Below are 23,459 nucleotides of genomic sequence, written 5' to 3' on the forward strand. Positions count from 1 at the left end.
TATATAAGGGAAGTTATAAGGATTTAATAAAGATTCAGATTTAAATTGCACAGTGGGGTGGATGAGGTCTAAAATTTTCGAGTTGATGAAGACACGAAAACAAAATAAAAACAACTAACACGTTTGAGAGTATAAACAGAACAATGAAGAGAAAAATAAAGAGTTTAAGAAAGGTCTAGATGAAAGAGAAGTGCAAAGAAATGAAACTATTGGTTTCTAGACAGGGTATACATAACACTCACAAAAAACTTATGAAAGAACCATCACATATATACCAAAATATTATTTGACGAATGAGACAACACTTGATCGTATGGTATAATTAGAGAAGTAGCTAAATTAGTAGTTTTTTACGTTTTTCGCAAATATTTTTAAAACTATGCGGTTTGGCGTAAACAATGTTCTATACAAAAATATTTTACATTAAATTTGAATCCTTCTAAAACAAGCGGTTCCAAAGTTACGAAGGGTGTACATAAATTACGAGAAATTAATTAAATAAAAGTAAAAAAAATTAAATAATTACGAAGTATTAAAAAATTAAAACACCTGAACTCTCTTCCTTATCAACAGAGGTTATAGGAGATGAAAACGTCAACTGTGATAAAGCATTTAAATTCGTAAATATGGATTTGAAAGACATTGAAAATAAAACATTCAATGAGATACACTTGAAAACAAAGTTAGCTGTTAAGTTCCTAGGATCTATTACCAGGTCGATCACAATTAGCACCACCACGGTATTGTAATCCCAAACATCGGATGGTGTGCACAGTAAGGAGTGATGAGAGACTTGAAGAAATATTTCAATATGAACTATGTTCGTATCCTCGATCTTTGTTTGACGAATCTGGCTTGGTGAGAACCGGAAGCAAATCTTCAATGGCTACTGTTTTGGTTCCAGACACAGAAAAATCATCATGTACTCTAGGTTCAGGGAAAATGTCATAGATCATTGATGGAGGTCACTTCTTTCATCGTGTTATCTGGCGACGGCTAGCTACCTTCAAACAGATTTGCGAGCAATACAGAGACTACGTAATTACTCATTACGGAACAGCGACTGTTGTATTTGATGAATACCAGCAAGGAAATACAAAACATAAGAAGACATAGACAGCGCACGTTCTAGCATTGAAGTAAAAGTTGAAGACTCTATGTAAATATAAACCAAAGTAGACTTTTAGGTAACGCTAACAACAAAATTTGAGACGCAGCCGTCTCAAAAGTTCGAATAGCTATGATGATTGCCGACCTCCGCCGCGGAGATGGCACTTGAAGAAGAAGAACAACAAAATGGGCCTTATTTCACTTCTTATAGTACACTTGCAAATATGTGGTTGCACAGTTTATCAAGCATCGGGTGACGCTGACTTATTAATAGTTTTAACAGCTATTGATGAAGGTAAGAAAGAATGAATCTTGTGTTATTGGTGATGACACGGACCTGCCAGTTTTGTTGACTGTCCACGCACCATCAGAGAAGAAATTGAAAATGGTAGTACCAAAGAAAGGCAATCAACACCAAAAATGAAGGATGTACTCCATGCAATATACGCCTTTACAGCATGTGACACGGTATCAGCTATCTACAAGAAGGGAAAAATGATACTGTCAAGTGCAAGCCAAAGCTGATCTCAGTGCAGTAGCTGACGCCGGAAAGCATTTCCCTCTTGCGATGTTTGGTGCCAGGAACATATAAGATCTAGATTGTTTTCGATATCAGTCTTACCTGAAGGCTATTGCAAAGCAGCCTATACATTCTTTGCTCTGCACTTCCCCCGCTTTAGGAGCTTTCAGCCAGAATACATCAGTGGCTGAATGAGAAAAGAACTCCGCTTGAGTGGGGTTGGAAGAAGATTAACGAACACCTGCCACCAATTACAAGAGTACGTGCTACAACTTCCGAGCAATTACTTTCCCTCATAGTGTGTACTTGTGCAAAGACGAATGCATCCGTAACTGTGAGTGGAGAAAGAGTGGTCTAAACTGCTCAAGCATATGCAGCAATTGCTCAGGCCTAGGATGTGATAATAGTGACACAACTATCATAGACGAAGATGTAGAAGAGGAGGAATTTAGCGATTTCTCCTCCCACTCCCCCAAACATGACGCTCGAAATAGTGTAACTTTTTACTGAACTATATGTGGATCATATAGAACAATTTGGTGTTGTAGAATAACTTTTACTTTGGATGTCAGGGTTTGAGTCTAATTATACCATACTATGAAGCTTCTGAACACTTAAAGCTCATACATTATAGAGCACCTTAAAGATCATAGACCAAATGATATGGAACTACGGCAGTTAGAAAAAGGTTCAGAAATCATACCGGCAGAAGTAAGATACATGATAAATACAGCTCAACCTGAGCTGCATCAAATACCCTTGATACTTTTTTCATTTGCAAAGGATGTTTTCCTTTAAATTTTTCTAATTAATTATACTAAATTATGTTTTTACTCACCTTTACTTTCTCGTATAGACTTGTAGCTGTCTTGATGGTAGAATCAACAACTGGAAGCTTTGAAAATCTGTTGACAGACTCCAAACAGGTTGGGTGGGATTGTGTAACTGGAGCTGCACTTACTTCTGTTGCCATTTTTATTTAGATTCTAAAAGAAAGAATGACATTAGAGAATACATCTCGTCATATAAATTTCTTGGGTTGTTTTTTTACTATTTTTGTTGAGAATAAGCCACAATTTTACTTTAAAATTAGGTTTATTTGACATTTCGATTTTCACTTCGGAAATAGTTCCCAAAATACAAAACATTAATGAATTAAACAAATTTTGTTTTTGGTAAAAAATTCTTCTAATAATTTAGTTTTATAACCAGTTAGGTTATAACCAGTCTGCACAACGATAAAAGCAAGATAATTATAAGAATATTTGTTATACTTATATAGCATTTTTTAGTATTTGAAAGTGAAGATTAACATTTTCGGAAAGAACTATTAACAACATAAGACATGCAGATGACACCGTGATTATGGCAAGCTCTTTTGAACAACAACTACTAAACAAGACAAGCAATTTTTGTGAAAAATATGGACTAAAAATGAAAAAGAGATGATAGATGAAGGGTAAGGGGAAAAAACAAACGATGTCACAAAAGTAACTTACAGAGAAAAGTTAATCAACGTGACTAATCTGCTGGTTATGATCTTAGAAATAAATAAAACTGCATACAAATATTTTTAAGTAGTTTATTACTATATTATTAATATCTAAACAAAAGAATACGAACTTAACATTATTAGATTTTGTTGAAAAAATAAAAAAGCACGTTAACGTCACAAATAACTTGTTAAAAACCAACGTTGTCCACTTTCTACATAAGCCTACACAGAGATTTTTCATTTGTATAGCAATGTTTCGTAAAATTCTTGAGCATTTTGAAGACAAAATCGTTTTAAAACTTGTAAATCGTTGTACTTAGCCTGGGAAATCGGTAATGGTCTATGGTATGCTTGACTTGGTAGCTCAAATTCGCCATCTTTCATTTTTCTTGGAACAACAGATTTTATTGATCTACCTGTTATTTGCTTGCTTTCCCAAATGCCATTATAAGTGGTTCGGTAAAAAACCAATCCGCGTTTGTCTTTCACCAATCGAAGTTCTCTTACTTGTTCAGAGCTATTGGACACTTACGAATAAATTTTTCTTGGAGAAATGTAGTCCACTGTTTCGTTAATGTCTGGTCCACGTCTATAACTTTGAACGGTTCCGGCTTTTTTCTTGCATCTTTTAACACATTTATCCAATCTACGGGTAGTTCCATCTTAGTCTTCAAATTTATCAAGCCCATGTTTTTATCACATTCTAGATACGAATGTCCTCTAATGGGGAATGTAACTTGAATAGTATCTAGACGCTTTATGTCATGGACAATGTAATGAAGTAGCCGAACAACTGTGAAATTTTTATTTTGTCCACCAGCTGAGTCGCAGAAAATGTGAAATTGACGGACTTCTGTTGGTAGTTCATTAAAAATGAAATAGAAGAGAAACGATGATACCTCGTCGGATCCTTTCCTTGACACATATTCAGGATATGTAAAAAAACAGGATTTTCCTGAAGACGGCACATGAATGTTGAAAGAAAACATAGAAAGTTGTCTCCTCTAATAAACATCGTTAGTGCTGATGTTGGGTAGCGAAATGTTTTTCTGGTAGTCCATGACGATTGATTCATATTCAAAAGTTCTCCTAGCTTTTATTCGGGCTCGTTTTCTATCATAGAAAACTTGGGCACGACTTTTGTGCAAGTTATTTTCAGTAGATAGAGCTTTTATCTGTGCTGCATCGTCAACAGAATGAAAAGTCTTGATTTTTGCATTAAACTCATCACACTTGCTACAGGTATCTGCCCTTTGGTATCCAAATGAAATGTTGAATTTGTTATTAAAGATATTTCGGTACGTGTCATATGAAACAGATGCAATAGGATACTTTTCTTTAAACATTTGGAACATTTTCATAATATTTAACTCTTCACTTAAATACACTTTTTTCGAGTCCTGAATGCTATAATGACTTAACCTGCCCCGAAATGAAGCAATATGTTGCTGAATTTGGTTACTCAAATCAGAAGTTAACTGACGATGTTTCGAAGAATGCTTTCCTCTTTTTTCGACAGGAGCAAGTCCGGATGTTTTCAGAGATGCTTGAATATGAACCAACTTAGATCTAGTGATACCATGCATTGCAGTAAAAGCACTACTGCAGACAGATATTTCTTCTATTATATTCACTCATATTCTGTAGCGATAGGTGGCATCATGATGTTGTTCTCCATCGACTTGTCGTGACCTTCGTCTTACAACTGGCAATACAGCAATCAATCCAGCTAAATAACAGTTTTGAGCATCAATTGATCCTAGTTGATTGAATCCGTTAAGTATGTTTTGCCTCTCTTGAGCAGTAGTGTTTTCAAAACACTTCAGTCTGTTACACTTACAATCATCTCCTAACTCGTGAGCCTGCAATCTTAACTTTTTCATTACATCTGCAGTTCGACCAATTTTCTGTCGTTTCTTGGTTTTTTTTAACAGATCGTCACACAAATATTCTTCACTCGAACTCATCTTGACATAAACTGCCGCGAAAGACGAAAAGAACAAAACATGACGTAAAATTGTCACGCCCTGTTAACTGTCGTTGCTATGCAACTAGTTGGACTACGTCGGTTGTTTACCAGTACCGCGCGGACAACGTTTATTTTAAACCAGTATGGGTATTTTCTAATGCTTTCTTATTTGGACACCGTTGGTATTATTCCCATACAATTTAGCACGTGTTTGGGACCGGATATTGTCAACACAATGAGTTGATTACCTGAAATTCTTATAAAATGGACATCGTTTGTTTTTCCCCTTACCCTTCAGATGTAAAAGACTCAATGGGTTTATAGATCATTTAGATTACGTGGTCGATAAATTCAGTCAATTAGAAAAAGATGCAGGGACTGCTTTGCGTCAGTTTTCTCTGTCGCACTGGGGGAACGGGCCCGTATTGCAACAGTCAGTATATTTGTATTATATGTCTATGGTTATATACACCGTTTTTCAACTAAATTATTTAATAATATGTTTTGAGAACGATTCCCGGAGATTTTTAAGATAAAATGTAATTGGGGCTTATTCCCATATAAACATAGTATTTAATAAAGAAAAAAATTCGAATTTTGTAGACTTCAGTTACTGCTCAATCGATAGCGTTAACCATCAGTTTATGACATAACAATAATCTTCTGAAATAATTCACTTAAAAAATAATTTGCAATCGAAACATCATTTGTCAAACTTTTTGTTTTTAAACTCTTACGCAATTAGAGCATCTCCCGTTCAAACTTTTTACTGTTCCACTTTCTGGACTAGTTAGTATGAAAAAATATCAATTTTCCCTCTTTTCCTAAATAACTTTTTATTTAGAGCAAACTGGTAATAAATTACAACTACTTCCTAGTACAAACAAAAGAACATTTCGCGATCTTATAGGCGACCGTCAAAGAGGAAACTAAATATATCACTATTAGAAAAACAAACAACCAATTTTGTGAGATTTGAGTGTTGGACTGTTTCTTTTATCTTATAGACAATGAATTTCGTGGTTTTCTTAGAGCTTTTTATGTAGATTACAAAATTATACAGTACGATAAGGATTATTCAAAACTCTTCCCATTTTGTGATTTTTTCTATTAAAAAACGCAATTTATTGGTCTGATAAACAACGAAATGATGACCATAAAGGCCCTGATAAATGCCTCTAACGGCAAAAATTCTTTAGTTTGAATTTTTAACGGAAAATTTATTTAATAGCCTGGAAAGTTTGTGCAATTATGAAAATGGTCTCACAGATACATTTAGCGACTCTATTTTCCATTGACATAGCCCCTAAGTTAAATTTCCCGACATTTAATTCCGAAGTCGCCAGTTTGGTATAAGAATTACACCGCCACATTTTTATTCCTAGACATTCATTAATAAATGTGAAAAACTTTTGTATACTGCTACAATTTTAATGGAATTAGTAGGAACATTTGAGTTTTGTTTGTTTATCGATTGCGTGAAACAATGATAAAAATAAGAAAAAAACAATTAATTTAATTTCATGAATCGAATCGAATAAAAATTGAACTGAATGAAATGGTGCAGCTTGTCACGGATAATCGATAAGTCTATCGGCAAGAATCGAAGAATGCTGATTGTCCTACGTACTACTCATTAAATATACTTAGCTTGAGACTTGGTCTTTTTGATAGAATATAAATAATGCTTTACTGTCATTGAAAGATGTACAATTTTATGGACAAAGCTTACAAAAAGTCAAAAATAAAATAACAATTAAAATTTACTAAAATTACATAAATCGTCAATATTACAAAATAGAAGATAATCAAATATACAATACATTGCAAAATTTAACTAAATTTACCAAGTTTACGAATAAGTTTAAGTTGCTGCATGTGATACCCAAATATATATAAAAATACTTTGGTTGTTTGTACCTAAATGTACTGTAATTTCTTAGTTATTCATTAAGAAACTCTTCAATCGAATAACATGGTCTTTCAGATAGATAGGCTTTTGTCAATTTACGGAACTTAAGGAAAGAAGTTGTAAATTTGTTCTAAATTCTTTACTAACTCAGTGGACGTGATCGGTAAATACACATCGAAGCTTGAATTTCTGGTGGAGTAGTCATGATTAGGTCTTGCTGGAAAAAACATGTACGTTTTTACGAATTAAGCAAAAAGTTTCTAGAATATATAAAGAGGGAAGAGTTAAAATCCCGTGATTTTTTAAGTAGCTTCTGCAATAATGTGTTATTCTACTGAGGCCAAAAAAATACCGTAATGCTCTTTTTTGTAATTTAAAAATAACATCAGATTGGGCAGCTGTACTAGAACCCCAAAAAGTAAGGCCATATCGAAGATGAGACTCGAACAAAGAAAAATATGTTATTTTGGAAGATGCTAAATTGATTTCCTTCAAAACAGATCTTATTGCATAGCAGGCTGAGGCTAGTTTCTTACTTAATAAATCAATAGGAAGGGATCATTTAAGGTTGTTGTCTATAAAAATACCAAGAAATTTTACAGAATCAACGGTATTAATCAGGCTGTTATTAAAAAGCAAGGGTTGAAGAGCTTCTTTATCGGATAATGCTACTGTCTTATCCACGTTAAAAGAGAGGAAATTAGAGTCAGACCAGGTTTTTATTTTAAGTAGATCAGAAGGTATAATTGCATGAAGAGTTGCAATATTAGAGTTCCTCTAGGTAATATGGTATCATCAGCAAAAAGAAAAATTTTTCCATCGATTTTTAAGTTACTTATGTCATTTATAAAGATATGGAAAGGTAGAGGACCCAATACTGAACCTTGTGGTACTCCACATATAATGCTTTTGTGACTAGAGTCAGTATCATTTGCTCTAACTAGTTGTTTCCTATTCCTCAAGTAAGATTGAAACCAATTCAAAGAAACACCTCGAATTCCGTAGAAATTTAGTTTTTTATCAAAATGTCGTAATTTACGCAATCAAAAGCTTTGGCATAGTCACAAAAAGAGTGGCAGTATAAAGATTATTGTTTAGTGCTTGATAGACCTCAGGTAGTACAGAAAACATAGCATCGCTGGTACATTTATTAGATAAAAAGCCGAACTGACTTTGTTATAAAATGTTGTTATCAACGAAAAAGGACATAAGTCGGAATTTTATAAGTCTCTCAATAATTTTGGATAGGACCGGTAGTAAGGCAATAGGTCTATAGTTGTAGATATTAGATTTTTCACCACCCTTATGAAGAGGAATAGTAATGGCTGTCTTTAGGCACTCTAGAAATATACCTTTTTCAAAGGAATCGTTAATTAGTGAGACCAGGCATTTCAAGACATTTTTTGAGAGATTTATGAAAATTTTTATGGATAGTCCATCAGTACTACATGAAGACTTGCTTTTAATACTACTGATTGTTTAGATCAGTTCAGATTTATCAACTGGTCTTATAAAGAATAAATTCGAGACCTTTTTTGAATTGGAGAGATAGGAAAGAGGATCTTGTTGTGGCAAAATAGTTGATGTTATATTTTTACTCACATTAGCGAAGTATTCATTTAGATTTTTAGGGTATGGAAGAGAAAATGTTTGAGCTGTTTTATTTTTTTTTCGAAGATCGTTTATTATGGACCAAGTTTCTCTTGCAATATTTTTAGAGCTTTCCAGACGATTCTGATTCCCAGCACATTTTTTTTAGCTGTTTTGATAAGTTTTAGATAGGTTCCTCAGTACTTGAAGATATATTCAGTAACAAAGACGTTGGTAGTAAATTTCTTGTACGGTAGTGAACGCATATTCCTTGTTGATACGCGGATACTTTGGTCGTCCAGGTTTGTGATGTTTTTAACTTAATTGTAATTAAAGGTAATGCCTAATTAAAAATAAAGACAAGCCCTTGCGAGGACAAGCGAGGATTGTTTGTTAAGACAGTTAAACTTGGTATATACTGCTTTATGATCAGATACGCCTGCATTAATAATTGTAGAGCGTACATCAAGAGGTGAGAAATCTAAGACAATATAATCAATTATGGTAGATGTTGTTTCAGTAATTTTTATAGGAGAATTAACGTACATTGTGGAACCATAAGATTCGAATATATTGACCAAGGATGATTGGGTAGCAAAAGCAACAGCGTAATTAATATTCGAGTCACCGCATAGAATCTTTCTGCTTTTATTGAGTAGATCGTCTAACAAATTTAACAGGTTCTGAAAAAATAGTTCCGTGGAAGAATTAGGTGATCTATAAATGCAACGCATGTATAAGTTAAGATTCTTGTTATAAACCAATGAAAACTCAAAAAAGGATTCATTCAACAGAAAGTCATATTTTGTTATAGGAGAGAAATCATTATTTGCAGAAAGAGTTAGGGTGCCACCATGAGCTGAACTTGGACGATCATACCTTATGCTTTACCTCAGTTGCGCAATGAACAGTAACAAAATACATCATTTTTATTTCGCGATCGCTGAGAGCGAGGTGCTTGTACAGTTTGAAAAAAAAATATTGATTTTTCTCTTGCCTGTATTGGAAGAGCTGTTATTGTGATTGACTTTTTAAAGCAATAATTAATTTTGAATCAATATTGCAAAGCAAGAAAAGCAAGAAAGTAAAGCCTTGTCTGGACCAATGTTGGAGGTAATAGAAAATGTAAATCAGCGTGTTAAAGATTTTAAAAAAGTACAGAATCGTGCTGCATTAGCAATAAACTTTAAGTACTATAAAATGGATCTCTCGAGAAATAAAAAAATATAGAAGGTACTTCTATATCACTTTTTACGCCTAGTAACAAAAGAATAAAATCTGTTCCAAAATCTTATTTGGACGATTTTGTCAGAGGTTCACTTCGTCGTATAATAATAAATTTATATGTCAGGCAAAAATGGATTCCTGTACAAGTGCTCTGTAGAAGTTTTTTTTGAGAATGTTAAACATTATAGGGAAGAAAATCGGCCCATAATTTACATGGATGAAACATATTCATTTCTGTTATACTCATGACAAAAACTGGACAAGGCAATATAACCGAAGGTTTCATAACTCAGTGTTCAAAGGGGAAATTCTATAATAAAACTTATTCCAAACATACCAGCACGTAATGTATTAGTTATAGACAATGCACCATATCACAAGATTCAAAAATGTCACAGTATAGGGTGCAGAAAAGACAAAATAAAGGAGTGGTTAAGACAGTGGAACAATCCATTTTCAGAAGAAATGATAAAAGCAGAATTATATAGCATAATAAAAAATCACAAATCCAGACATAAAACATATGAGATAGATCAGATTATGAATGATTCAGGTCCCCCTGTCTTAAGACTACCACTCTACCACCCGGACTTAAATCCAATTGAATCAGTGTGGGCTGCTCCAAAACGATTTTGGCAGACAAAAATATGGACTTGGATTTTTCTCCAAAAATCATCCATCTCCAGATGAATTAATAATATATTTGCAGGAAGATAGTGACAATCATGGATCATGGACGTGATCCTGTGGAAAATAGCCGTTCTACTACATTCTACAGATACATGTTAAAAACAACAGCAAAACTGTAAACGTTTCATGGATTTATGCAGGGATAAAAATTTGAGGACTTTTTTTTTAAATATGATTGCAAATATTTTGCAGCATTATTCAAATATGACATCTTTATGGTCAATACTAGATGTTGAAATCAACTTTCGCAGTCAAACATGATTGCGTTCATTGCTTAAGCTTGAGGTTATAACCCGAAAAATTAAAAATTTTAACAAAGGAATAAATTACCAAATTTATTCTAAAGGCCTCTGAAATTAGATCACTAGCTAATGATTAATGTATGTTGTAAAATTTGAACTTTTATTCAGATCGGTGGAAGGGCATTGTACAATATACATTATGTATCATGTCGAAATAATGAATTACGGACGATACACATGTTCTAACAATTGGGAATAACGATGACGTTATAAGGAATCTAAAATACTCTGAACTAGATAAATGGACGAAAAAATGGAGTATAAAACTAAACGAGACCAAATTCGTGCACATAATTTTCACCAATAGAAAGCAACACTTCAATGGTGAAATAACTAACATCCCAAGATCTATTGCGGTTATTCTAAGGAACCTTGATGTGCATCTTGTTACGAGATTTCGTTGAGGAGTGTATAAAAAGACAAAATAAGAAGTACCTCAATTAAGATACAGAATATACAACTGAATGCTTGGAATGAATTAAAAGCTGCCCATGGATAACAAGTGTTTGGTCTACAAACAAATAGTCACACCAATATGACTATGCATTCGGTTCTGGGAATCTGGCAACAATTTGTATTAAAGTACAAATTTATCATTGAATATGTTTATTTTTGCTTAATTCAATCAGATTGAATGCACGATACGCTTAAATACCTGTTTTCCTATTTTTCCATTTAGGGGTAGTTTTAGTCCCTTAAAAACGAAAAACACACTTAGCCCATTTATAACATTTATATCCATAATTATGACCTCCCATAATTGGGAGGTAAGGTCCTATTTTCCGCCCGAATTATTGGACTATTATGGAAATACAAATAACAAGAATACAGAACCCAACTTGACATGCACCTAAAGGTTAAAATGCTTACAACTAAATAAGTAAATCAAATAAAACTTTGAATGTGATTTCAAAACTATGGGTGTCTTCACAGAAAAGTGTTCTAGGAATTACAAAATGCCTGGAAAAACTATAAAATGTATAAAATTTGATTGAGGTTTCAATAGAGACAACCCAAACAAAATTTGGTTAGTATCGACTTGCTGCCATGTTGAATAAACCTAAATCTAAAATGTAGAAAGTGATCGAAAAAGTCGGTAAAAATCAATTAGTAAAAACAAAATATATTTTAGGTAAAAAATATCAAAAGAACTAGCTTTTTAACCCATACTTAAACTAAAGCAACCTTCACTATAATTTTGCTGATTTTGAGTATTCTAGGCGGCATTTTCAAATAAAACTAAAAGTAGCAAAAGCTTCGATAACACGCTACATGATAATTGCGACCGAAAATTCGAAAAAAGTCAAAACTAAAAATATAGACACTCAATAAAAACCATTTACAATGTATTTGCAAAGACAAGGATATCAAGGAAAAACGGGAACAATATAATTGCCAAATATGTCAAAAAATGCCGCTTGAATTCACTTGGGCATTTCTGATACAGGTAAATGACATAAAAGGCATAACAATAGGCAGTATCAAAATAAAATAAATACCATGAAGAATGTAGTAAAACTTGGTAATGAAAGAACTGAATTCGAAGATAATTGTAAAATAAAGAAAATAAAAGTAAACGCAAGCGAAATATCCAGAAATGCAATTAAAAGATCGTGAAAACATATTTATATAAACTTTTCTAAAACATTTTCTAAATTATTAATAATCATTAAATGCACGAACAAACTTTCGGCAAACAGGTTATAAAAGTATATTGAAAATTTGTATTGTGAAGAATGTATCAAAAACGTAAGAATAGCAAAACAGTTGTTTTATTTTATACTTTTTTGTAAACCGGCTCATACACTTTGCAAAAATAGGAAGTTTTTCTGAAAACCCGGTTGGTATCACAAATAGAAAATGAACAAAAAAATGTAGAGATAAAAACGCAGCTAGAAACCTAAGGATAATAATGTTTTTGCCGAATGTATAGAGACAGACAAAAGAAGAAATGATGAAGATAATACTCGTAAGATCTTTATAAGGACTATAAAAAAATAATAGATTAAATTAAAAGAAGTAAAGAATGGATCAAGAGCTCCATAAACTTCGTAAAAACCAGAAATATCATCCTTCACCGGATCCAAAATCATTTCATATATAAATATATTCCCGAATGTTTCCTAAATTAATATTTCTTACCTTTAAAGTACACTGAAAAAGTTTCACAGATTGGTTGTAAAGGTAAAATTGAAAAGTTTTTAGTCTAGTTCCCTACAATTTAAAATTTCAACAGCAAATGATTTCTAATCGGAATAAAAGAGTATAAAAATATGTTGCTTCTATAAAAACGACCGATAAGCAGGTTCGAGTATCTTTTTTGTTATCAGCTTGTCGTCGGGCCAACATGGTGCCCAAGTTCAAGTAGGAGATTTTAATTTTATTATTTCAATGTACCCAGAATGCAGCGATTAAAAAATAGACTTTAAACCAGATATATTATTATGATGATTAATTTTTGTAGATTCCTACGTAATTTCTAATACTATATCGCACAAGTATCTGCAGTTATCATTAATGACGGTGTTTCTATAAATTGAACAAGATTTGATTTTTTAACAACCTAAAATAGGCAATACTTTTGGCAATCACAGACAATTTGAACAGAATAAAAAATTTAGTAATTGAAAATGTTCCCGCTTTAGCCCAGATTTACCACATTATGATTATTACACACAAATTAGTTGTCATTATATTTTTCTGTCTTTAGAAACAACAGATAAAGTGCCTCTGCACGTTTTGTTTGTGGATTTTAGACAAGCATATGATAGATTCACTAGAGTCAAAATGTATTGGACAATGGAACATTTGGGTATACCAAAAAAATTGATCAGACTAGAAAAAATGACACTAAATAACTCTACCTGTGAGATTGTTTGGCACGGTCACATTTAAATCAATTTACTCTTTTAAAATCTTGAGACAGGGAGATCCTTTACCCACTACATTATCCAACCTAGTGTTAGAAACTGTAATCAGAAAATGCAGCATGAAGCCAGAAGAAACAATCATGAAAAATGAGTAACAGTGCATGGTATTTTCTGGTGATCTAACGATTTTAGTAAGAACCGCTAAAGAATTAAGAAGAGTGAGTGAAAAAATAATTGAGGAGGCAAAGAAAAAAGAAGAAGAGAAAAAAAAGACGAAGATTTTAGTGTGAAATCTGTAAGTGGTAAAAGTTATAGTTTTAAAAGGGTGGTAAATTTTGAACACCTGGGTGTAGGATTTGACGAAAATGGAAAAAAAAATGGCAGTTCGATGCCAGAATAGTGAAAAGGGAATAAATTTAAATAAAAGGGAAAGATTAGGCAGTTTAAGGGCCCAAATGAATAATGCGATTCTAGACGAGGCAACTCCGAATATATATAAAAAATACTTAAACCCACAGCAACATATTCCTGCGGAACATGCACATTAAATTAAAATTACATTAAAAAGAAGAAAGAGAATACTCTGGAAAGATGGGAAAGAAAAGTACTGAGATGCGTATTCGGAGGAAGGAAGGCGGAAAACGGGTGGGAGAGAAGAACCAACAACGAATTAATCGCTTTGTATAACGAATCTACCATCACCAGGTTCGTCAGCGAAGAGAATGCCTAGACTAGTTATGACCAGGAAACTAATTTTTCCCAGAAGTCGAGGTAGGCCCAGAACAAAGTGGAATATTAAAGTGAAGGAAGACCTTAAGTACGTGAAGGTGAGGGACTGGAAAAGTAAAGCGAAAACAGAAGTGAATGGAGAAATATTGTCCATCGGGTCCTTCGGAGCAGTTAAGCACTTTATATATACTTAAGTATTGATTAAAATAATTATAATTAGTTAATCTTATGATTGTATTTTATAAAAATGTCCTAGCTCTTAACGGCCTGTTGTGCGTATCAATAAATAAATTATAAGTCAAATCAAAACAATTTGATATAACTTGTAACTTTTTTAGACGTAGATCAAAATACTTTTACTTGATCGGCGACACATAATATTGCTATTATTCAAAGTTTATAGTCAAAATTTCCGTCAGTTATCAACAAACCCACATTGTGTGACAATCACGTGAAAAAGTCGACCTTTCTACTGACGTACTGACCGGTCTCGCCCGCTGTTATAATTCGATTAATCATGACTTCCTTTTAAACATCTTAATATTTCAATTGCCAATGAATAGACTTGTTGCTATTACATCAACACTTGGTGCATTTATGTCTAGGTCATCAGGGTCACTTATATAAGCTATCATGTCGGTAGCATTATCTGTTGCACGACGAACGAAATAAAAACTATATACTATAAACCTATTATCTTCGTACTATTATCAGTTAAATTGTTTAATTATAGAATTGTGAATTGATATATTTGTATGTTGGAAAAATACTTCATGAATTTTATTAAAAAAATCAAAAGGTTAGGAAAAATATAATATACCAGTGTCTTCCATTTATTTATGATAAATTATGATATTCGTTTTAGAATTCTGGAACTTTATACCAGCTTGTGGGTTTATAATTTGGGAGAAATTATCAACAACCAAAAAAAAAACAGAAATCCTATCAAGAATCGAACAAGCGAGGACCATTTTTTACAAAATCAGACTTTAGTCTATGAACTCTGAAACAGAAAAAAATAGATGCCTATACACACAGGCAGATGCTGGATACCAGCTACAGGTCTAGTAGATAGATTCCATATGTTTAGAGTCAGGAATCTCCAAAACCTGAAAAGGTGCAGGTGACAGAAGCTTGTTTGATTCTGATCTCATCTGTCTGTTTTCTGCAATTATTTATACATACAAAAACTTCTTCTTCTTAACATGCCATACACCAAAGTGCGTAGGCGACTATCTCATTACTAGAATTCTGTTCTTGGCGGCGTGACACAGCTCGCCTGTATTGTGTATTCCTGTCCATTCTTTAATATTCCTTAACCAGGATAATTGTTTGCGGCCGGCTAATCTCCTACCTTCGATCTTCCCTTGTAGGATTAACTGTGGTATTTCATATTTTGCTCCTCTCAATATGTGCCCAATCTTGCGTTTTTTAATTAATTTAAAGAGTTCTCTTTCCACGCCGGCTCTCTTAAGGACGTCATCGTTTCGAACTCTATCCACCCAAGGTATACAAAAACTTAGATATATGGAATTGTCTGATATTTCCTATTATTTCAAGCGAATTAAAAAAAAAAAACGTACGATTATTTATTTTAAGGCAATGTAATTACCAATACATAAAAATTAAAGAAAACATTCAATAACAATAAACTATTGAAATAACCAATTAAAACTCTAGCCTTATGCAAGCTTCAATTCGCGTGGGCATGTTAAGTCCTAAACAGATTGTGAACATGTTGTTGTGGTAGGTTGTTCCTTGTTCCATTCTTTAAAAGCAACTTGTACCAGCTGTGCGGTGTTTTGTGTATCATTTCGGCGAGCTCTAATTCTTCTTTTACGTATATCCCAAAAATGCTCTATAGAGTTAAGGTCGGGTGAGCAAATAGGCTACTCCAGAATAGTGATATTTTAGGCTACGCCAGAACATGGCACTTCCTCGTTTATATCTGTAAATAGATCTAGCAGTTTCCGTTCTTGTTTGTCTTCTTCGCCCTCTAAGTACACGAATTCGTCGGTCATCTGATTTTACATAAATCCTGCTTTCGTCTGAAAATAGCACATTTTGCCAATTTCCAATGTTCCAGTTTTGGTGTTGAAGACACCAATTTAGGCGATCAATCTTGTGCTGCCTGGATAAATCAGGAACCACTAAATTTCTACTGCTGTATAGTCATTGAGTCTTTTTCTTATCGTTTTAACTGAAACACTTACATCTGAAGCTTCCAAAAGGAGCTGTGGGTGAGAAATTGCTGTGTCTTTTCTAGCTACTTGGCAATGAAACGATCGTTGTTACTTTTTGGCGACTTAGTCTTGGTCTATCCTTAAGCATTTCTAATTCCTGATACCTAGCATTGGTTTTTGCCATGTGTTACGCCTGCCACTGCATCTATGTCCTCTGAGACTTTTTTTGCTCCACAAGACCAATAATCTTTCCCCTTTTTCACATCCGTTAACCTCATATATGGCATATTTTTGTTCTTAGACGCAAAAGTTTATTTATTTTGTTATCTGATTGATTTATCGGTTTGATAATTTTACATAAAAACCTTTATTCTTCGCAACAATAATAAGTTTTTTCAAATGAAATAAATATTGGTTTAAAATATTATAGATTCCATATAAGTTTGGTTGTATGTATATATATGTCACGATTCCAATCATCCAATTAAAATCTGCAGGTCGATCAAAATATGTGCTGTACAGGACAGAACAGGATATTCAATTTCTTTTTCGATAGGTTTTTCCAAATATTACTTGGCGGAAGTTCGCCGATACTTTGTACTTAAAGTGAAGCGACTAATTCGATTTTCGTACCTACATTGTTTTTTATTACAGCTCTAGTATTTCGATTGGATTCAAGAGTAATATAGCTGTAGGTAAGTAATATAGAGGTAATCGTAGTGGAGTGGTAGCAGGAGTGTATGCGCATGTGCTACAAAATAAATATTTTTTATCGCGTATATATATATATATATAATATATATATATATATATATATATATATATATATATATATATTTAATAATTAAACACTTTCGCTACCACCTGTCGCCAAAAAGCGTTTTGGTTACTTGAGTCAGGTGACACTATCACCAAAAGGCGTTTTGCCTTACTTGAGTCAGGTGCCATTGTCGTTTTCTGGCGTTCAGAAACTATGCAAATAAATAGGTTCTTTTTCTAGTGAATTGTATAATGCATAGTTACTTCTTATCCTGCATACACCTGGCTTAAGGTTAAATTTATAAATTTTTGACTCTGGTTTTTTATCTAAAGTTTTGTAGGTCCTTCATAGTAAGTCCAGTTTCCTAAGATTTATGACGCCTTTAGGCTTAGTCAGATGCCAGTAACGCGATTAGGCGTTTCATTTTCTATCCCATAGTACAAGTCATAAATTTTATTTTTTGACTATCCTTCAAGATAATTGAGTTAAAACTGAATAAAAGAGTTAAATTAACTGAATATATGTTGCACCAATATTGGGTTACTAATAAATTAGTGGCAGCGAACGTGTTAAGAGAATATATGCTTTGTAACAATTCTTGTTTATGGTCCGTTTTCCTCGCCACAATAATCGCTGAGACTTCATGCCTTATACAAGATGTTCCCTATTGTAGAAAGTGTAGAGGATTTCCGCACATTTAGAATATCAATCGACGATACTCAATTCAGGGTTCGAATCTTTTCACTCACTACAATTTGTTTTAGTTTTATTTATTGGAAGACCCTAGAAGTCTAATTTTAAAATCTTGTCACATACCAAGATCTAAAGAGAACCGACTTCACAGATTTATTATGATAAGAAAAGGGCTCCCAAGGCACTTTCAAATAAAAAATGAAGGTTCAATCGGATAGCTGCTCGTATACAAAATAGAACTAAGATTCTTTACGTCATGAATGATGTTACAAAGTGAGTTGTGTTGCCAATATGCAAAATATTTCGAAGTTTCCAAGTTTTTCTAATTTTTTTTTTATTTTATTTATTTTACTGATAAGCTTTTGTGAAAATATCTCAGCTTTTTTAGTAATTTAGGGAAAAGCAAAACGATAAGGAAAAATGAACGTTCAGAAAAGTGTAACAAATCACAAAGTCAAAGACCGATTGCTCCTTATTGCTTTCCAAACGGGAGAAAACTTTGTAAAATGTGAAATTATAATATTTTCAAGGAAAAACAATTTACATGAATTGTTCCTTGTCAATTTAGTCAATTGTAATTAATTTAAGTGCAGTTTTACAAGTAAATATTACTTACTAGAATATATTTATCACACAACAATTACAAAAGTCCATTAGCTGGTTGTTCTAATTGTATTTGAAGGATAGTAATTTTACTATAAAATTAACAATAGATAAATATGGAAAAATTGTTTGTCAACAAGTTATCAGTAACGAGCTATTTTACGTAGTACAAAGTACATAATTTGGTAGAATATTCACGAAAGGTTGATAAAGGAACATTAGACTTCAAGGTATAACCGAAAGAAATAATACTCATTTATGAATTGTATTAATTCTGATGAAATTAGTTTTATTTGAAAGATAATGATTTGTCATTTGTATTTATTTTGTATAAGAATATTATTTCTGGCATATGGCTGCCGCAGTTGACACAGATGTAAACCAATCAAGATTGTGGATAACTCTTTGCAATATTTTTGGTTATATATACACGTAAATACCGGAAAGTAGCTTGTCTTTCAAATCGTCTATCTTATAATATGGTATGTCAAGAATATTCTGCTTCAGGACTATATTTACTCAGTGCTCGATAAACTTCAACATAAAGAAATATTTACATACGTCTTCTTTATGTGCCATTTCCTCTAAAAAGGCAATATTTAAGGGAACTTCTTGCTCTAAACAGGTCAAATGAACTACATTTTAGGAAAAAGACAGTTAAGATTTGATTTCACGTACAGTGTGTCTTTGTATCCGCTTATACGTATTTCGCCTTAAAAGGGCTCTTCAGAACGGCTATTCACAGTCGCTCTAAACATGAAAATAAATCTTTTCTGTCTTAGGAAGCATGTCTAACATGGCTTCGTATGGACACAAATAGCGACATCTGATATTAAAATCCGTAAACTAATTTTCGAAACCAAATTCAGATTTTTGCTTTAATCTGTGCCTTCTAAGAATTGCAAGGCAAAAGAGACGTTGATATGCATACGGATACGGATACATACGGATACACAGACGCACTGTACGTGAAATCAAATCTTAACTGTCTTTTTCCTTTTATTCCGATATACTCTGTATGAGTACTAGAAACCAATTCGCTAAGGATTTTTGCTTAGTTGAGGAGATATGTTGTGGAATGCAATTTTTAGATTCCCCATGTCTCTAATGGCATCTTTATCAACGTCTGTTTTGCCTTTAAATTCTTAGAAGACAGAGATTAAAGCAAAAATCTAAATTTGGTTTCGAAAATTAGTTTACGAACTACATTTTATTCAAATCCTCAAATTGTTCCAACAAGAAATTCATTCTTTAAAAGACATCCTGATACTATAATTTAGGAGTTCTATGTGTGGTTGAAAATATGACTTCTCATTACTGACTGCATTCGTCTAACCAATACGTTATCAAGTTACTACTTACTCAACTGTGGATGCAAATCAGTCAAGATGTGCTTCTCAGTTTAGGAACAAGAATGCGTAGTTTTTTCACAATATTGAAATGAATGAAAAAGTCCCTTTTTGGCTTAAATATCATGACGCAGTAAAAGTTTCGATAGCCACGAGATAATACGGCGTTTCTATTGACTTCCCCCAAATATTTCAGATAAAAAATAGCGCCCATTAATTTTTCTATTTTTCATGTGATTTTTCGGCTTTGTTTCATGTGGTAATACACTATGAACAATTTATAAACTTAAATTAATTTAATTATTAACTCTTCTGAATAAAAAAATCAAAAAAATAGTGTTCAATAAGCCACAATTAAAGTTTGAAATAAGTTTATTGACGTTTCAATTTCCACTTCGGAAATCGTTCTCAAAATACAAGTGGGCTTATTCCCATTAAAATAGTAATTACTTTAAGATGCCACAAGAAAATAGATTCAGAACAATATTTAATATGTAAAGAGCTTATGTCTCGCAGTTTATTAAGTAATGTTTTTAACTTTTAGTGAATAGTTATTGAAAACTACTTGAATATTGTCAATCAGCAACTCGAACTAACATAAATAACACGTCTGATAATTTTTTTTAGCTAATTACAATTAATCATACATTTTAAATAGCTTTACTAGATAATTTGTTACTTTTTTTTAGCATAAATTCAACAATAAGAGATAAAATTCTGTTGCAATGACGCCAAGTGATAATTTATTTTAAAAGTCTAAATTTCAAGTAGACGTATAAACGTAAAGATAACAGAAATACATATTTATAATTATTCTAGGTCAAATAAGCATCTATTAAAAAACGTTAATTAGAAAACAAGAAGTCGTCGATTAGATATTTTCGACTTATATTCTCAGAGAAAGTTATCATGATGTTATGTGTTCCTAGAGACTTGTATAATTCAAGTAATAATTGTCTGTTCTTAACGATTTTTGGTATGTGGAGAAAGTAGGCCTATGAATGATATTATGCTTCCTAGTTTTATTATAGGACGACAACCTTACCAATTTTCGCATTATTTTTGATAAAAATATTGACTCTGAAATAAATCGTTAATAAATTCGATTGCTTCTGAATTTAATCTTTCCGGTTCCAATATTGACGAACAGTGTTCGAATATTTGTATTAACGTCTGCGAGAAAAGGTTTGACTGAATAGTTTAAATATTATTGGACATGGGCATTGCACAAGAAAAATAATACAATTAGAGTAAAATTGTAGAACCTCAACAAACAGATAAAGGTAACATGGGTTAGGTATAAAGAAAAACTTATACTGGACTCGGTCACAGAGTCAAGGAATCTTTTTACTTTATTGATTACAAGAAAACCTTTGATTCAGTACCTGCTGGATGACTTATATGTATATTTAGACTATATAAAGCTATTGATACCATTGAGATCTTTTTAAAATAAATAACGACATAGTGGAAGAATGCTGCTAAATAAATACTAAGATTGACCTTCAACTACCAGGTAACCGCTCTGGCAAAACTGATAATATCGCAATCAAACGCAGACAAATGACAAGACACTCATTGAGTCGATTAGTTTGGCAATGGACCACCTATACTCCAGCTACTAACTTCCAATGTATATGGTTTTAGCATCAGAACTAACAACGCTGTGATCACGAAGCTTAATCATATCTTGTATAGGCATTATTTGAAATTAATGGCCTCCAGCGAAGCCACCTAGATCAGATGCTAAAAACTGTAGAAACTTTCTCAAGTGATATTAGTATGCACTTCAGAATTGACTCCTGTTCATAACATAGTCAGAGAAAAGATTCAGATGGAAAGATTCGACCATTTGGTATAAGATGGATAGGAAACTCTTCAGCGTAAAGTACGTACACTTTTCATCAAGTAACACAAACATGATCCTCGGAATGCGATACAACGAACAACATTACCACGATATCTAAGAAGTGCACTAATAGTTTAGACCAGCAATTATAAAAACGGGATGACAATTTAAGAAGCATCAGAAGGAGACCATCAGTCGATTCGCTTAGTACAAGACGCATCAACACTTTGGATTGACACACGCCCATTTGGATGAAGGAAACTTCTGAACCCTCCAACCTAATGTAGCCTATTGGTGGACGTCAGAAAAAAGGGTTTATATTCAGGATAAAGTTGTTCCCACCAAAAATTATCGAAAACATATGGTCAAAGACCATAGGAAGGCTACATTACTTCAAGTAATGTAGCCTTCTTTAAATTATTTTAAAGTGTTTGTTTGTCCATTTGTAGTGTAGTGTAATGTACATTTATATGTTTATGACATCTTGTTCTTGCCGGATAGGCCACAATTGACGAAATGCCCCTGAAGATGATCTAGGGATCGAAAGTACTTGGGCAAGATTTAATTAAACTGTGCTCGATATATGCCTTTTATCTGATCAAAATTAACTATAAGTTATATTAGGAGTATCGCTAATAGATCGAATCTTATATTGGTTAATAACATAAATAAACAACACTTATTGATGCGGTGACCCCTAACAACAATAATCTGTGTGTTAAATAGAAGGAGAAGATCGCTAAGTACAGAGATATTGGTATGTAAATCAGACGACAATGGAGAATAGATGTTACCCCATTATTCTCTTTACTATTAGTGTCATTATATGTCATGATAATACGGATAGAGTCCCCACAGAGCTCAATTATTTTGATACTGTAGGCGTCTGTAATAAGTGAGTTTTGCCTTAGAGAAAGTGAGAGCCATATTTCTTAAATCTGTAAAATTACAGGAATGCAAAGAATGTAGGTCTTTTAATTTTAAATAAAACAATGACTGAGATCTGTGGATCCACTCTCTGCAGTATCTAATCTAATGCTATGGTGAATAATTGGAATATAAAAGATAAAAAATAGAAAAGTTCTTAAAAATAGTGATTTCGGTTGTTTGGAAGAGCAAACCTAGATATAATAAACTCAAAATGAAAAGGGTGTCTAAAAAAAGCACAAAGAAGATCATAAAAAACAGAAAGAATTAGGCCTGAACAGAAATAAAGAAAAGGAAAATTATATAACTATGGGAGACAAACAAAAAACGGCAAAAAGTAAAATAAATGTCCTCATTAAAGAATTGAGAAGAAAAAAATAGTTTTTGACAGATAAAATAGAAGAAAATGGACACAAGCAACACTAAAAAAAGACCAGCTTGTCCAAATACGAGTCAGCCATGAACTCCAATTATAAGATATAGAGAAAAATCATCAATGGCCGCTACCTCAGTAATCTACGATTTGCAGATGACATAATCCTGATAGCTACTGACCTACAACAAGAAATGCAAACCATGCTTTTAGAACTACATACCGAATCTTCTAAAATAGGACTGAAAATGAATTTAAACAAAACAAAAGTCATGCACTCCAAAGACACCGTGACAATAATAAACGAT

General features: G+C 32.8%; 1 protein-coding gene across 3 annotated transcripts in view; it reads right to left on the reverse strand.

Moving 5' to 3' along the window:
• The window catches only part of LOC140445298 (uncharacterized), a 34,395-nt gene that overhangs the window by 5,643 nt on the left and 5,293 nt on the right, over positions 1-23,459 (reverse strand). For 2 of the 3 annotated variants that reach the window (XM_072537268.1, XM_072537249.1), the window contains exons 1-2: positions 12,958-13,108; positions 2,469-2,616 (exon numbers count right to left, since the gene is read on the reverse strand). In XM_072537268.1, coding sequence (XP_072393369.1) covers positions 2,469-2,603 — 135 coding nt within the window. In that variant the 5' untranslated portion in view covers positions 2,604-2,616; positions 12,958-13,108. Of the gene's footprint in view, positions 1-2,468; positions 2,617-12,957; positions 13,109-23,459 lie in introns of those variants that run through there. The other variant, XM_072537257.1, reaches the window with a different exon arrangement.

This window comes from Diabrotica undecimpunctata, chromosome 1, assembly GCF_040954645.1.
Source record: "Diabrotica undecimpunctata isolate CICGRU chromosome 1, icDiaUnde3, whole genome shotgun sequence".
NCBI classification, from domain to species: domain Eukaryota; kingdom Metazoa; phylum Arthropoda; class Insecta; order Coleoptera; family Chrysomelidae; genus Diabrotica; species Diabrotica undecimpunctata.